The sequence below is a fragment of the Trachinotus anak genome, unplaced genomic scaffold (genome assembly GCF_046630095.1).
Source record: "Trachinotus anak isolate AG129_WGS33_773 ecotype Australia unplaced genomic scaffold, CSIRO_AGI_Tana_v1 ptg000020l, whole genome shotgun sequence".
NCBI lineage: Eukaryota > Metazoa > Chordata > Actinopteri > Carangiformes > Carangidae > Trachinotus > Trachinotus anak.
This window is the reverse complement of record NW_027273871.1, coordinates 3,891,391-3,906,242: the sequence shown is the minus strand read 5'-3', so window position 1 is coordinate 3,906,242 and position 14,852 is coordinate 3,891,391. Positions and strand designations below refer to the sequence as shown.

The window sequence follows — 14,852 nt, the reverse complement described above, 5'->3', positions numbered from 1 at the left end:
AGTGAGAGCAGAACCCGTGGTCAATCTAGACATTTAATTTCAATTACCATCTTCCTCTGTGTGGGTGCACTGTTGTGTGCAATCCTTAATTTCCTTTGTTTGTTGTGTCAGAGTAGCAGGAGTGTGCCAGCTCTGTGTACTTATAGGTGAATAAAGTTGAGGAGACAACACTTGTTTTTCCTCTGCCCATCCCTTCATTTGCATTTTAACAGGCACAATAAATCATGTGGCATGAATTTGGTGCTGGGGGTGGGGGGGTTCTCACTGAGTGCTCACCGAGATAGAAAGCACAAATCTATGTGTCAGGGTGGACTACACAACATTTCTCTTTACAGGCTTGTCAGGTACAGTACTGAGCCAGTTCCCCCGAAGACTGTTGATAACAGGCTGCATGTGATAAGCCTCAATTTCACTGAAAGCCACGTATTCCAGAGAAATCAATAACTGGTTACTGTCCAGCGCAGGCAATCTGCCACATTTGTGTACCAGTACATGGATGAAAAACCTTCATATTGGTAGTTAATTTACATAACATTATAGCACTGAAAGACTGATTCAAATAGTGGCTACTGACTGGGATACATAAGTTAAACAGAATGCACACAGACTTTTATATTAAACCTCTCAAACTCTGCCTGACCCATCGGTGGCTCTATCTTTAAAACCCATGTTGTAAAGGATGTTTGAACACAAAGAAATTCATTTTAATTCTCATAAAACCCAGCAGTTTCTAAAGATACTCAGTGTGTCAGGCTGAGTTTGAGGGAAATTGGTGTAAAATGATGTCAAATACACATATTGTGGTCAAATATAAATAAAACGGCTGAATACTGTAGAAGAAGAGTTTAACGCATTTTGACATCCAGAGTGAGGCAACGCTTTCACCAGAGGGACAACGTACTAAAAAACCAGAAGAGCCTTCGCTATGCAGTGAAGTGCAGTGAGGATTAATCAGAGACCAAAAAAACTAACAAACAAAAAAAAGAAAACACCAGATGTTTGACACAAGATATTGCAGAGGAGCAAACACAGTGTTCATCCTCTAAGAGAGGAAAAAAAGACAGTTCTGAGGACTAATATGCTCGTAAACTAGACAGAGAGGACAGATGGTTTGATTCCAGCTATAACTGAGGTGTAAAACAGGCCAGACATGTCAAACATCAGGGGCCCTCACTGGGGACTGTGACATCACCCCACCACTGCTATCAAAATCACCGCCTGTGTTTCTGCAACACATCCAGAGATCCTGCTCGGCTTCATCTGAACCACTAATGCACATTTCTATTCAATACTAATTGTAGAAATTCTGCACTATATACTTATTGTCATATGTTAGGTTAAAAAACCCCAAAAAGTCTGTAAAAAATAATAACAAAAAATATATGCACTAACAGACGTTAATTAAAACTTGAATTCTTTTGGTTTTTCAAAATCATCCTCACTGCCACCTGTAAATTGTTTTATTCGCAGTGAGAGGCTTCTCCATTTCCTTTCTGCATTTCATTATGGTAAAAAATTGTCAATCATCAACAGCACATTCAAAAGTCAAGCATTTTTTTTGTACGCATACCATTTTCTTTGAGTGTACTTCATTTTGTCATTTTTCCAGTTAAAAACATTTACATGACGTTAACCTGCTTAGAATAAATTTGTGACTCTTTAATAACTCTCACATAACTGTTATATATTCGGGGACTCTTGTGTGGCTTTGAGCAGCCCTGACAGGTTTCTTTCTTTTTTTTAAATCTCAAACTGATGTTGCACAAACTGGATGAATAAGAAAAAAGATTTCATCCAGTGAAATACACCCAGACTGAAAGATGCAGGGTTTTTAAATTGGAGCAGGCAAACACAGATCATATGTTATACTCTTATAAAATATGGGAAAATACTTTTTTTCTACATTTGGGAAATTTAAGGAGGGAACCAAGAGTTGTAATAGGTAATAAGAATGATAAACAGACTCCTACATGTTAATGATGTATCTTGTTATTCATATTCTACAAAGTCGAAAATCTTGAAATCAGCCCTCACCGTTTATTTCATTACTCTCTTCACTCTTTGGGTGATGCATTGACCTCATTTGACTCAATAAGTTTCTTCAGTAATTCCCATGTTTGTCTCCTCCATCAGAGCTCTGCCACAGTGTGGCACTGCTCCACCATTAAAACCCACCAACATCAGCAGAGTGATACTGACAGCTGACTCCCTCTCTGACTGATTAGGATCTTTGGAAATTCTTCATGCAGGAGGGAGCGCATGTGGCTGGATGGGATTTCAAGCATTTAAATGAAGATTTTAGCTAGTAGTGAAGCAACAGGCGTTACAAACTGATGTGCACACCCGCTTGAAAATATGAACCTGCTAACTCGTTTTCATGGAGTAGAGGATGAAGGGGGAGAAGCATTTGAACTTTAAAATTTTAACTGTATAATATAGTGAATCTAAAACACAGGGACAATGTTCTTAAACAGATGGTTACTGTCAGTTTTCTGATTGTTTTATGCCCTTGCTGTGCACAAAGTTCTTCAGTCAGAATTAGAATAAGAAATTTTCATCTGATTACAACACAAAAACAACATTGAGTCTTCTGTAATAAATACCTAAGTTGTGGAAAAATTCTAATAAAAAAAATAAAAGGCATGAAAGACAGTGGAGGAACATTTCTAAATTACAGAATAAAAGCATCTTGTCACTTCATTTCCTCTGCAACTCTGCTGATTTGATCTTAACCTGTATTCCAATATGCCTCTCATGAATCACATCGAGCTACAAAATGGGAAAGTGTTTTAGGCTGTGCAAAGAGAGTTAATGTGAAAATCCTGAACAATAACAGCAGCTCTTCAATGCAGTGGAGAAATATTCTGTTCATATGCAACGTAAGTAAGTCTAATGCACACATTCAGCTGACGGCCCTAATTACAAAAAATGAAAATCATTCAGCACTGGTCAGCACCGCCATTACTAAGTAGGAACTCATGAACAACAGGAGGGACCAACAACTGACAAAGAACCCCTCAAGGGTGTCGTTAAGACTTATTATCTCAGTGACAGGACTCAGTGGAGATGAAACAGCAGGGCAAGGGATAATAAACTGAAGGAACACACGTCTCAGTTGAGATCCCAGCTCAGGACAGAAGGAAGGTCAGAAGACCAGGTTTTAGAGATGAAGAGATACCCCCTCTTAAAAAAATATCTACAGCTGTTTTTCTTTCTTTTTGCCAATATAATTCTGCATCTGTCTTCTCATCCCTGTTTGGGGAAACAGGGCTGTACCACATATCAACATTATTCTACCTTCAGATGTATGAGGTCAAAGCAAGCAAGTGAGTTTTATGTTGCTTCAACATCCTGAGTCACAGGAGGAGAGCCTCTTGAGCTACATTCACCTTGGCACTGCCTCCAAAGCCCCTTCAAAGGTTACAAATCACATGCAAAAACGTCTGACATTTGCTTTTTTGGAATTGAAGTGCTCTTTAGTGCAGACTAACACTGCCTCAAGGAGACCTTGCGAATTTCTGTTTTTCAGATAGGAAGTCAAGTACATGGTATGTTCGATGTTTAAGCACTTAAACCCACTGGAGCATCTTTGATGAGCAACTGACAACAAAAATGTCTCTTTTTGTATAACAGTGAATGATGCTATGTTTCTCTGTATTTCAACACCTCGCTGAAATGCAAGAAAAGAGCAGGGGTAAAAATTTCACTTAAAGAAGACATGAACACTGAAAGGGTGTCTTTTTCCATGTATGACTCTTCTCATGAACACAGTAGACATCAATCCAACTGAACCATATCATCTGCAGTACCTTACAATTTTGGGTAACACTCAGCTGAAATCAGTGAATAATGAGTTGCTAAGAAACACACATCACGTTTGGTCCCAGGCCTTTAAAGAAAGAGTCTCTCAGTATTTGTCACTGGTCACCATAAAACAGGCTCTCCGCTGTTTTCATTATCAAGGCAGAGAAAACAATCACCATTCACATCTGTCTGATTACTGAAAATGTATCAATGCTTTATTAATTCTCTCACATTGAACTGTTGTGGATCATGGCTGTAGGTGATGTGAACCTCTTCATTTATGCATTGCATTCCCTCACATCTCTTGATTCTGCAGCACTTAAATGCATTATAGAGCAGAGTGTGGAACAAATGGAAACTGTATAGAGGGCTTTGAGTAAGCTACACTCCGCCGCTTTTCAGATATGTAGCTCTTGGTTATCAGTGTTAGGTATTGATAGAGGATATTGTTTGAATTCCACAAAGACTGCAATGGCAGGGAAACAACAGAATCAGTCACTGTGTGCCACAAAACTGCAAAGGGATGAAATGTATAGGTCCACAAATCATGTGATTTTGACCGTGACCTTTTCTTTAACTTAACCAAGAAAGAAAATTATTCTTTTAACAATGGTTCTTTAACCTTAGTAAAGTTCTTTTTCGTTTGAAATGTTAACCATAATCTCTCAGGCATCAGATCAGGAAAATAACATGGGTTGTTTTGGATAAAACTTAGAAACAACAGATTCTCTCGTTTAACTTGGAGGACTGCTGCTGGTGCACTTCTCATCTGTGTTTGGATAGTTGCATAGGAAAATTATATTTTCACTAAGACTGAAAAACGACATCTTCCATAGTGTAGTTGCTAAGAAGTTGTTTGTTTCTAACAAACAGAAGATTGTAATATCTTTGTTTATATTATAGCAGCCAACTGTGGATACTAAATTTATGGAGAGAAAACCTCATATTTAAGCTTTAAAAATATGAGTGAAAGAAGCTCAGCTAGCTTAGAACTGGAAAGAGAATTTAATTTCATAAAAATTAGTCACATATAACTGCAAAGCCTCTATACAATATACACAGTTTACCATTTGTTCCCTTTTCTTCAAAATGCATACTGTTATCGTCCTCAATTGGGCTATAGCCAGGCTTGTATCTTTTAGCATCTGGGTTTAACAGTCGTGTGTGGTGTAATGCAACACTGAATGCAGAATACAGACATTTTGTTAAAGCTCCAGAGGGAAAAAGGGGCTAAAATCAGCTTCACAATCCAGGCCATGAACAGTCAGTACAAGTCAGCACTGTATCACACATCTTAGTATGTAGAATAGCTAAAGCTTCAGAGAGCCATTACTTTCATGAAAGAAAAAGAAACATAATTTATTTCACCCCTACAATGGTTACATGGAAATACACTGATACGTACTTACAAAAATGTCTCAGAGAATAAAATAATTTCACATTTTTGAAAATGAAATTAATTTTTAGTATTTAACAGCTGTTGCATTTATGTGTTTTTAGACATTTCTCTGCTTTCAGGTAAAAAGAGAACACGAACCGTCAAAATAACAGCTGATTTCTTGTATTTCTTGAATTTCAGTTTGAAAAGAGAACATACACTTGTCACAAAACATGATTAGTTTTTTTCTGCACAACCTTCTGCCCTCTCCTGACAAGGCGGTTACATAACAATGTATTTGAACGTGAGCTTAATATGTAAAGATGACAAGTAATAAAGTGTCTTGAAAAATGAATACTCTGACCATAATCAATATTAAATGTCTCTGCAAATGTTATCCTTCCTCATTTTGTACAGCAGGACCTTCCAAGCTTGTATCCAAAAAAAAAACAAACTGAAATTAGGCACAGCATTTGCACTCATCACCTGGTTAACACATTCATAATGCTTGATTGGGGAGCTCAGAAGCAGCTGCATAGCACATTCATGAATACTGGATCATGCCTCGTGTCAGCTCTCATGCAGTTCTCATGCTTTTATGTCATTTGTGACATAAACAGTGGAATGATGTGTCTGTTTAATAGGCAATAAATCCCAAAATAAAAGTCTCTTTATAATTGCCATTTCTGGTTAGAACGTTGTAGACACATAATTAAACAGTGTAAGGTAATTATTCTATTTATCACCCCTCTTAAGATCACATTAAGGCATTATGAATGTGTTACTAACTGTATCTAAAACAAGGCGGCAACGCTTTGTTTACATCGTATCTCAGTAGAGCACCCATGTCCAACTTGTAGCATTGACAAAACCCTCTAAAAGTTTCCCTTTCTGTATCTATTAATTTACAACATGAAAAAAAGATGAAAAAACAAAATATTAACAGAATCTAAATCCCCAAATTTGAGAATGATGCAAGTACTGAGCACCCTGTAATAACGTCATGAAACCAATGTCTTGACTCTTCATTTCTTTTTTTTTTTATCTTGTGTGTGGCTGCACAAGGGTCAAAAGGCATAGAAAGCAAAGGGGTCTGTGCCCAAAGATTTCAAAGGCTCAGACTTTCCTCTTTCTCCTTGAACAAAATCAGTTTATGAGAGCCAGTGCACAGTCAGCACGGACAGCAGAAGAGCTGCCAGACTGTATGTCACACATCGGCAACCAAGGGTGGCTGAGGTTATTGACCAACAATATACATATATCGATATCCATACAGAGTTTTTTGAGGGATAATTATAGCAATAAGGTGTGACAAGGAAAAAAAAAATACAATAAAGGCACAAACAGAGAAAGAAATTTGTGTGTATGGCAATGTCATGGTCCATAGGTGCCCAAGAAGATCACACATGAAGACAGGAAGAGGACACGGAGAAAAAGGGGAAGCAGGAGAGAAAGAGGGAAAAGAGGGAGAGAGATAGAAAAATAGGTCAGAAATACAGAAATACAAGTCTGAAAGGTTATTAGAGACTGAACTGAGGAATAAACCAGGAAGTCTAAGTTAGAGGATCAAAGTAAAAAGAAGTCATAGCATGTTAGTAGCACGGCAAATGACACATGGTTCATGGCAGGCATGGGTGGAAGGTCACAGAAATGAAGGTAATGGGGGATGACAACAGGAGGGAAGACATTTCAAACACACTGCAGTCAAGCCTTCCTGTTCCAACGTTTCATGTAAACAAGAAGAGGTTTTAATCAGCCATGGTGCAGGTCAGTGGCAGAGTTTAGGAGATAGATGACGACCTGGATGCCAGAACACATCCACATGAGTCGAGCTATTATCTCTCATTCCTAATGGCCAGTGGTGTAATGTAAGGTAAATGCAAGTATACACTTCCTTGCCACTGATGTGTGAACCCGATCCAAAGGCCTCACTAATTCATCCATTAGGTCATTAATGGAGAAATTATGGACACAGCAGGGCCTTTGGATATGGTTCTGTGTGTCTTTGGAAGCAGGAGCTAACGGCTGGCATATTGACTGACAAAAACAAAAAATTATGACTCCAATTCCCAATCAGCAGCTCCCTCCTAAGCCTGTAGAGTAATGACGCTGGATTGGTTTGCCGCTGCAGCATCAGCTACTGACTTGCTGTGCAAAAGCAGCGGGACAACAAAGAGATCTATTTATTTAGATGAATTAACAGTTTTGTAAAATTATATCTAAGCATTCTCACACATTGCTGACAAAATAGCAGCTTTGTGTTCATAAATTAGGTGGATTTCATGGTATGATTTACTTTTTTACAACTTTGCAGATACATTCCTTAAAAACTTTTCCTCATTATGCTTATCAAACAGTGATGTGGGTGGCATTATGTTTCTTTCAAAACATATCTGCTGTTGAGAAATCACTGGAATATAAATAGACAGGGTGGGAAAAGCAGGTCATTGGCTGAAAGTTAAACAAATTTCATATGAATTTCAAATTTCGCTTTGTTCAACAAATGTGCCAGCTCTTTTATGGTTTATAACTTATACCCAGGCAGATGGTTGCTGTGAATATGTGCACGTGTAGGATGGAGAAGGCAGGACAATATTCAGCTACCATTACACCACTGGTCAAGGCAGGGAGAATAGCCCATGCAAAACCACACATCCAAAACAGAAGCTGGTTATGAAGGTCAAGTCATGAATGATAGGGTGATCTCATGTTATAAAAACTGCAAAGGTTAGGAGCTGTTTTGTTTGTTTTTTGTAGTTTTACTCCAATGTCAACTTTAGCTGGGGAGATTTGGATGGATCGTTTGTCAACCTGCCACTTTTGGGTCCATATAAGCAAATTTACTCAACCTGTGTTAATTTTGACCAACACTTTTGGCATGAGAATGATGATGATGTTTTATCTCTCCACAGCTGGGCAGCATTTTGCCTTCTGCGAGTCTGAGGCATGCAAATGCTGCCCAGCTGTACCTGCAGAGAACAGAAATTACACAAGCCAAATGAAATAAACGTTTCTGACACAACAGGTTCAACAGATGCTTTTCCCAAGGAAGAGGTTTCTTAACACTGAGATCCTTCACTCTCAGTTGCTTTCAAATCACTTGGATCAATATGTTTTTGCTGTCTGAGCACATATTTGAACAATGAAAGAGAAAAATAGAATTCAAAAATGTTGAAAGTCAGCCTTAGATCAACACATTGCATTCACATTTTGAGTCACAGTGCCAATTTAGGCCGTAGAGCCAGTATAAATTTACAGAGGAGCAGCTGTTTTAGGCCAACATGACCAAAAACAGCTGTGAAACCTTCTGAAAATAAATTCTGATGTTGTAGCTAAAAATAAACCTCAGCAATTTCCCATGTGCCTTGAAGTGAAGAAAAAAAACAACAGAAACTTGGAAGAAATACTGAAAAAATATCCCAAAACAAAAAAAAACATTAAATTGAAGTAATTACGGGAATTAAAGGGGGACTGACTTGGATGAAGCCCATGTAAACTTCTGCTCTGGTGATATTATAAGTGATCCAAACCTCCCACTGCTATATGGCTGCGGCCCAGCAAGCACATAAAAAAGAAAATAAGTGCTTTCTTTATGTGCCATGCACTGGCAGCCGCTGCTTTTTAGGGTCTTCAGTAAAGAACAGACAAAATTAATCAAGTTGAAAGAGGCACCATGCAAAGATTGTAAGGGCTGCTTCCCCACCTAACTAGGCCACACACTGTATACTAAGGTCAGACACAGACCCTGAACTGTGAGACCCACTTAACCTGTGGAAGAGTGGAAGTGGAAGAGAAAGATATGGTAGAGGCTGACTGAGAATAAAAATAACACACTGTGGAAAAATGATGAGTGAGTCGGTCAGGGAGTTAGACAGATGTTGTGAATAAAGAGACAGTGAAGGCAAAATGGATTAAGAGATAATCAGCAAAACAGGGACAGGATAGTAAAATGTAAAGTGAAATGAAATGATTTCCATGTTCTCTCTGCTTTATAAATCTAAAACTGTCTACCATCTGGGTTTCATTGTATATGACAAGCTGAAAAGGTAATATTTTGATGAAATGTCATAGGTTCTCATTCATGCTTCAAACATTATAGTTTCTTTAAGATACCCTGTAACAAACAGTGATGTACAGCTGTCCTTTTCACAGCTGCAGAGGCACAAGGCCAAGAGAGGCCAAACTACAAATGTATTTTGTTCATTTAAAAAAATGTATAATGTACATATTTGAGGAAACTATCTGGCTTAGTGTTCTGAAACTCAATTGTTAACTATGCTATGTTTGAAGATATCACATTTTTAGGAGAAAAAGTGGGAAGCCAGTGAGGGATCCTGTCCTAATTGTCTGTCTCGTGTCCCTCCCCTGTGGAAGCTGTTCTTCCAGTTTGCCACTGTTTTCAGGTCAGAGCAGATGTTATTCTATATTTTTCTCATTGTTAACAAATCCCATGAAAATAACAAACCAAACATTTGTATTAGCTTCTCATTACTTTCCTTCCCTCTCTGTGGCCTTCAGCCACAAAACCATTTGTTCTTACTGAAAATGTTTGTAAATCTTTAGTAACAGGTCACAAATATATAGTTACATTTTTAAAAAGAAGCTGACTAATCTCCCAAAACAGCTGGGTGCTGTAGTTTGTAAGCATACATTATTCAAATAGGAGTAAAGATGGCATTTGTTGTGGCTTATTTCCTGCGCAGATTAGTTTTGGGATTTAGGAGCATAATTACAGTATTGTAAATTTGACCAGGTTCATTTATTTCCTGTCTTTCTTTCAGTTATTGTAATTGTAGTTTATTTTTGTTCTTCCATGTGCTGGAAATGTACGTATTTGTTTAACAAATGAGCCATTCAGAAATGTTTCATTTAAAAACTCATGTCCACCACTTGCAGTCATGTAATCTGTGTTTTCTCTAACATATGCACCTCTTCCTCACAGTTCCATCATGGTTGTTACAGAATATTAAGGGGTACTGCCTGGCATTGAAGGCATGAGATAATGTGAACATTATGTTTTCCCAAAGCTAATAAGTAATGATTAATTCTTCTCTAATTTTTCTAATTAAGACATGCTGCAGACTAATTAATTTGCTTCGAATCATGTTTGAAATATTTGTGTTGTTTTTATTAGATTCCTTAAAGTTTACTTGACATAATTGAAGTAATGAAAATCTCTTTCGTGAAGACAGACATGTTGTGAAACTGAAGGTGAGAATGGAAGAAAGACAGGATGAAACAGAGTGAAAGAAAACCTGATCTTATTTTTCAATAGAGGACAAAAAGATAGTTGGACCAGAAAGAAATTTATCCTGTTCTATAGCTCAGGTGTTCAGCGGTGGGGAGGCAGCCCAGGTTAAAATGTGCACCTTGCACACAGCACAGCAACAGTTCAAAGGCAGACCGTGACCACCGAGGTACAGAAGTATTTGGTATTGACTGGACAAAATGCTCTGGGTCTGACTGATATCTGCTGAGACTTTATTGGTCACTGAACTTGAGAAGCAACAGCTACCTTATAGGAGCTATTGGAAACCGGGGGAGCAGAATACTTATCTGCAGCAGCAGAGCATCAAGGAGGAGAGAAAAATACAGAGAGGACACCTCTGCTCTTCATATGGATGCAGTAGCTATTGTTGACCTTGCGCAGCTTGGTATCTCAAATTTGGTGAACTGAGCACAATGTTTTGAAATGCAAATAAGAGGCTCTATGAAAAAAAACAGAAATGCATTTCTCAAACAGGAAAGGATTAGCTGGAGGAGACATAACTGGAAACAAGCAGACGTTTGGCAAAAGTCGAAAGAAACAGAGACTAGGCCAGAGGTAAAATGTAAATAAACTTCCGATGACGCAGCTTCATCAGCAAGCATCACCAACTTTTGAGAAACACATGGCGCTGTAGCTGCACAATGACTACACATGAGCAGATAGCTTTGTTGTCTTTAGCTACTAACCTATGTGCACAGTACCTGAAACCACATTCAAACAGAATTAACTACAAACTGCCCTCAAACTAGAGTCTTGCATTTCCCCTGGAGACTTTAAAAGTTTATTATCTGATGTTTTTTAATGACACCTTTGCCTGTTTTTCTTAATTGCTTGTTTCTTACTTCTTTGTATTGTGTGACTGTGCTGTCTTTGTATTGTTGGCTGGGTTTTGTGATTGTTTGTTGTTCTCAGGTCTCTCTTGGAAAACAGATCTTAATCTTAATGAGGGCCTGATTAAAAAAAGATTTAATAAATAAATGAAAAGTAAATAACTAAAAAAAATCTTCCTCCACATTAGCTCTTAAAATTGTGTTTAAAGCTACAGAGGACTGGAGTCAGATGTTTTGCATGCTTTAACTTTCATGGCCTTTAGAGTTGATTGTGATTCTGATTTTAATGTTCAGTCTGCTGAACATCTGTACTGCAGTAAAATGTCAAATTTCTCTCTGCTCCGCAGCATGGAAACAGGAATAACAACCCTACCATCCTAAAAGCAGCAACTGTCATGTTAAATATTAAAACAGAAATAACGCCTCACTCTGGTTTGCTGTTATCATAACTGTGTGTGTAAACACAGTTTATCTCCCTCTACCTAAATATAATCCTCAACAAGGGTTTACTTTTCTGAATTGAACAATTAGATAAACTTTTGATGTGTTAATATATCATATCCAGCCCCTGCTGCTGTAACACAGTCGTTTTATGCAGGATGTGTATTCAACACATCATATGCATTTCAGAGTTTGTGCTCATTTCACATCGTGTTATGAGGTCATGCTGTTTCTTGCCATTTCAAACACGCTGTATGTACTTTTTGACTTCAGTGCATCATGTATTTCCACTTTGTTTCCAATTGCACTAATAACTACAGCATATAACAATACATCTCTCCCACACAATAGACAGAGACAGATGATTCATGTCAAACCCTAAAGCCAGCAAGCTTTGAAAAAGCACCTAGTGAGAGTCATGGATCGCAGTAATAGAGCCTTTCTGGTCACGGTGGAAGCCTTTGTGCACTGTGGCTGCTGTGTGCAGATGCTCAGGGTGGGATGATGAGAATAATACCTGGGATGGTGGTGGGCTCTGTGGCTGTTCTGAAGGAGAGGACACCAGGCTTGGACTTGCCCTGCTGATTCTCTGCCACCACGTGAACCTCATACTCTGTATTCCAGTCCAGGCCGCTCAGCACCACATAGTCACTGCCATGGGGGAGGCGGATCTCTGGTTTCCAGTCAGACACATGCTTCTGAGGAAGGAATGTAGGGAGGGGTGGGGGTGGGGGGACACTTTAAAACTGGGTAACCAAGTGAGATTGTGGTCATTCTAGATAAGCATAGAGGAAAGGGTCATTTTAGATCATTTGATAATGAATCTATTTTTCAGGAGAAGATAAAACGAGGGAATTGTTCTTTGATAAGTTCACAAACTACAAAGGTGAAGGGCTTGCAGCATATTTTTCAGTTTCACTTGTATCACCAGAGATTATCTTGGCCCAGAGGATTGTGTAGCACCATTCCAGCACAAGACACAAAGCTTGTAAAATGGAAAACAATCGGATGTATAAAGAGCGCGCCATTTATCATATGCAAATAGTTCCAATAAGAATGAATGTGAATGGAGGTTGTGCAATATTCTCAGGTATCAGCCAGTTTAGAGATGGTTCAATTTAACGATACTGTGACAAATGAGCTGCTACAGTCTGAACTGGCAAAACTTTTTTGTAGAAAACACAACCTACACATGTCAACTACTGCCTGAAAAGATGGTTCTGGAGGGAATTAAGTTTCTCAAACGAATGTTTCAACATTTTTGGGAAATTTGCATATTTGCTGTGTCACTAACAGTTGACTAGACTTAGAAGATCAATATCTATTTAATCTATTTGCATTAAATACAGATGTTTCTTAGCACAAAGAGCTACTCAAACAGCTCCAGAGCCTTTATTCACATGACATCTAAAGATTTGTAGAAACATTACATGAGACCCTGTGCTAACAAGTAAGCTTACACGCTAAAAACATAAGGAGGGACATGCTTATATTAAAATTAAATCCAATCAGAACTAAAAGTACAGTGACTAAAGTCAGTTAAAGTAGCACTCTGATTGAGGCTGGGTGTCACACGGGAAAAAGATTTCACCCACCAAAACGAGGCTTAGTCTCCGGCAGAGGTCCCTGTGGCTTGTGTTTAATCAGACACACTTGTCAGTATTTACAAGTGAGACGCAAGTGAAGAATCATGGCTTACTGGTGGTTCTGTCAACACTCATCCTTTGTGTTGACAACCTCCCAAATAAAAACTGCTCATTTTTTTCTTCTCGGTAGAAGATAGAAAAAAAACATCATTGTGCTGTTGTTTCAAAGTAAAATTTGGTCAGTAGTTATATTTTAGAAGGTGCAAATTGTAAGAGTGTCTTAAAGTGCTTCAGAGTTGTCGGCAGGTCTATTTTTTGACAGAAGTCAATTCTTGCTCCCAGTTGGTTTGGTGAATATTCACAAGCACTGTTCAGATTTTACAGTTTTTATGAAACCATTGTAAGAAAGAAAATGCAGAGCAGCAAAGCGGTACAATGTTATCTCCTTTCCCAGTATACTCACAGCCTTGTATCTGATCAGGTAATGTTTAATGGGGGAACCGCCGTCGTCCTGCTTGATCCAGTTGACCTTAAGAGAATTGCCCTTGTTTTGGACCTTGACCTCTAGTTTGGGGGCAGTGGGTTCCCCTACACAGGACAAACCAAGAATTCAAAATTAGTAGAAAAATATGGTTGTTGCATCAACATGTGTTTGGCTTCTAAAAACAACTTGCCTAATGTGTTTTTAACCTTCCTACTGTGTTCAACTATGCTTGTGTCTTCAAGGTCACCTGAGCTGAAATGTAAACAGAGTGCTGGTTCGACTGTAGGATTCTATTGTCAGTTCATTTACCCTGTTTTAAGACGCTTTTTGTCAGATGTGGAAGAAAAGTAAGCTGAGGTGCAGATAATTACAGGCTGGCCTTTGTTGGCCTGATGTAACACGGGGAGTTTTGGTGCCGTCACGCTGCTCTGCTAAGCTGTTAAAGGATAAGAACACTAAAGTGTCTCGAAATCAAATCCTTGCTGATGATTGGCTCCAGTGTTACCATATGTTGACTGATAGCTGACTGCACGATAACATTAACACAGTCAGTGTTCTCATCAAATAACAGATTTGTTTTTTCTACATTAACCTTGGCTGGTGTGTTGTTTTTCCAGCGATACTCCGCCCACATCTGTCTTTAGATCGTCAGCCCCTCGCCACCTGCAGTCCTGAGTGGTGGCTGTAAAACGTTTCAAGGACTGAGATGCAAATTGTGTATCTCACTTTACTTTTTGAAAAATATTAATGTTTAAAAAACTGAATAAACAAATGAACAGCAGAGAACCTGCAAATATCATTTTGAAGTTTCTATGGACATTTGATCATGAAAACTTTAGACGACAAATGATCTATGTTCTGTTCCCTGTTAAGAGATTTTAGTGGTTGTGTGAATTAGGACTCTTGTCTGTACAGAGCAAACGTGGAAACAGTGTGATATTGTTGAAGCACCTCAAAAAAAAAAAAAAAAAAAAGGAGAAGTTTGAGATTGATGAATGGGTCACACATTGTCTGACTTTGATACAGGAGACTGATGTTTATTTCCTGTTTCCTACCACCA

The 14,852-nt window shown here is 38.4% G+C and overlaps 1 protein-coding gene across 15 annotated transcripts in view; it reads right to left on the bottom strand.

Moving 5' to 3' along the window:
* ncam1a (neural cell adhesion molecule 1a) overlaps positions 1-14,852 on the bottom strand; it is a 249,001-nt gene that overhangs the window by 15,341 nt on the left and 218,808 nt on the right. For 14 of the 15 annotated variants that reach the window (XM_071506415.1, XM_071506417.1, XM_071506421.1 and 11 more), the window contains 2 exons: positions 13,772-13,896; positions 12,240-12,420 (listed from right to left, as the gene is read on the bottom strand). In XM_071506415.1, coding sequence (XP_071362516.1) covers positions 12,240-12,420; positions 13,772-13,896 — 306 coding nt within the window. Of the gene's footprint in view, positions 1-3,992; positions 6,414-12,239; positions 12,421-13,771; positions 13,897-14,852 lie in introns of those variants that run through there. The other variant, XM_071506429.1, reaches the window with a different exon arrangement.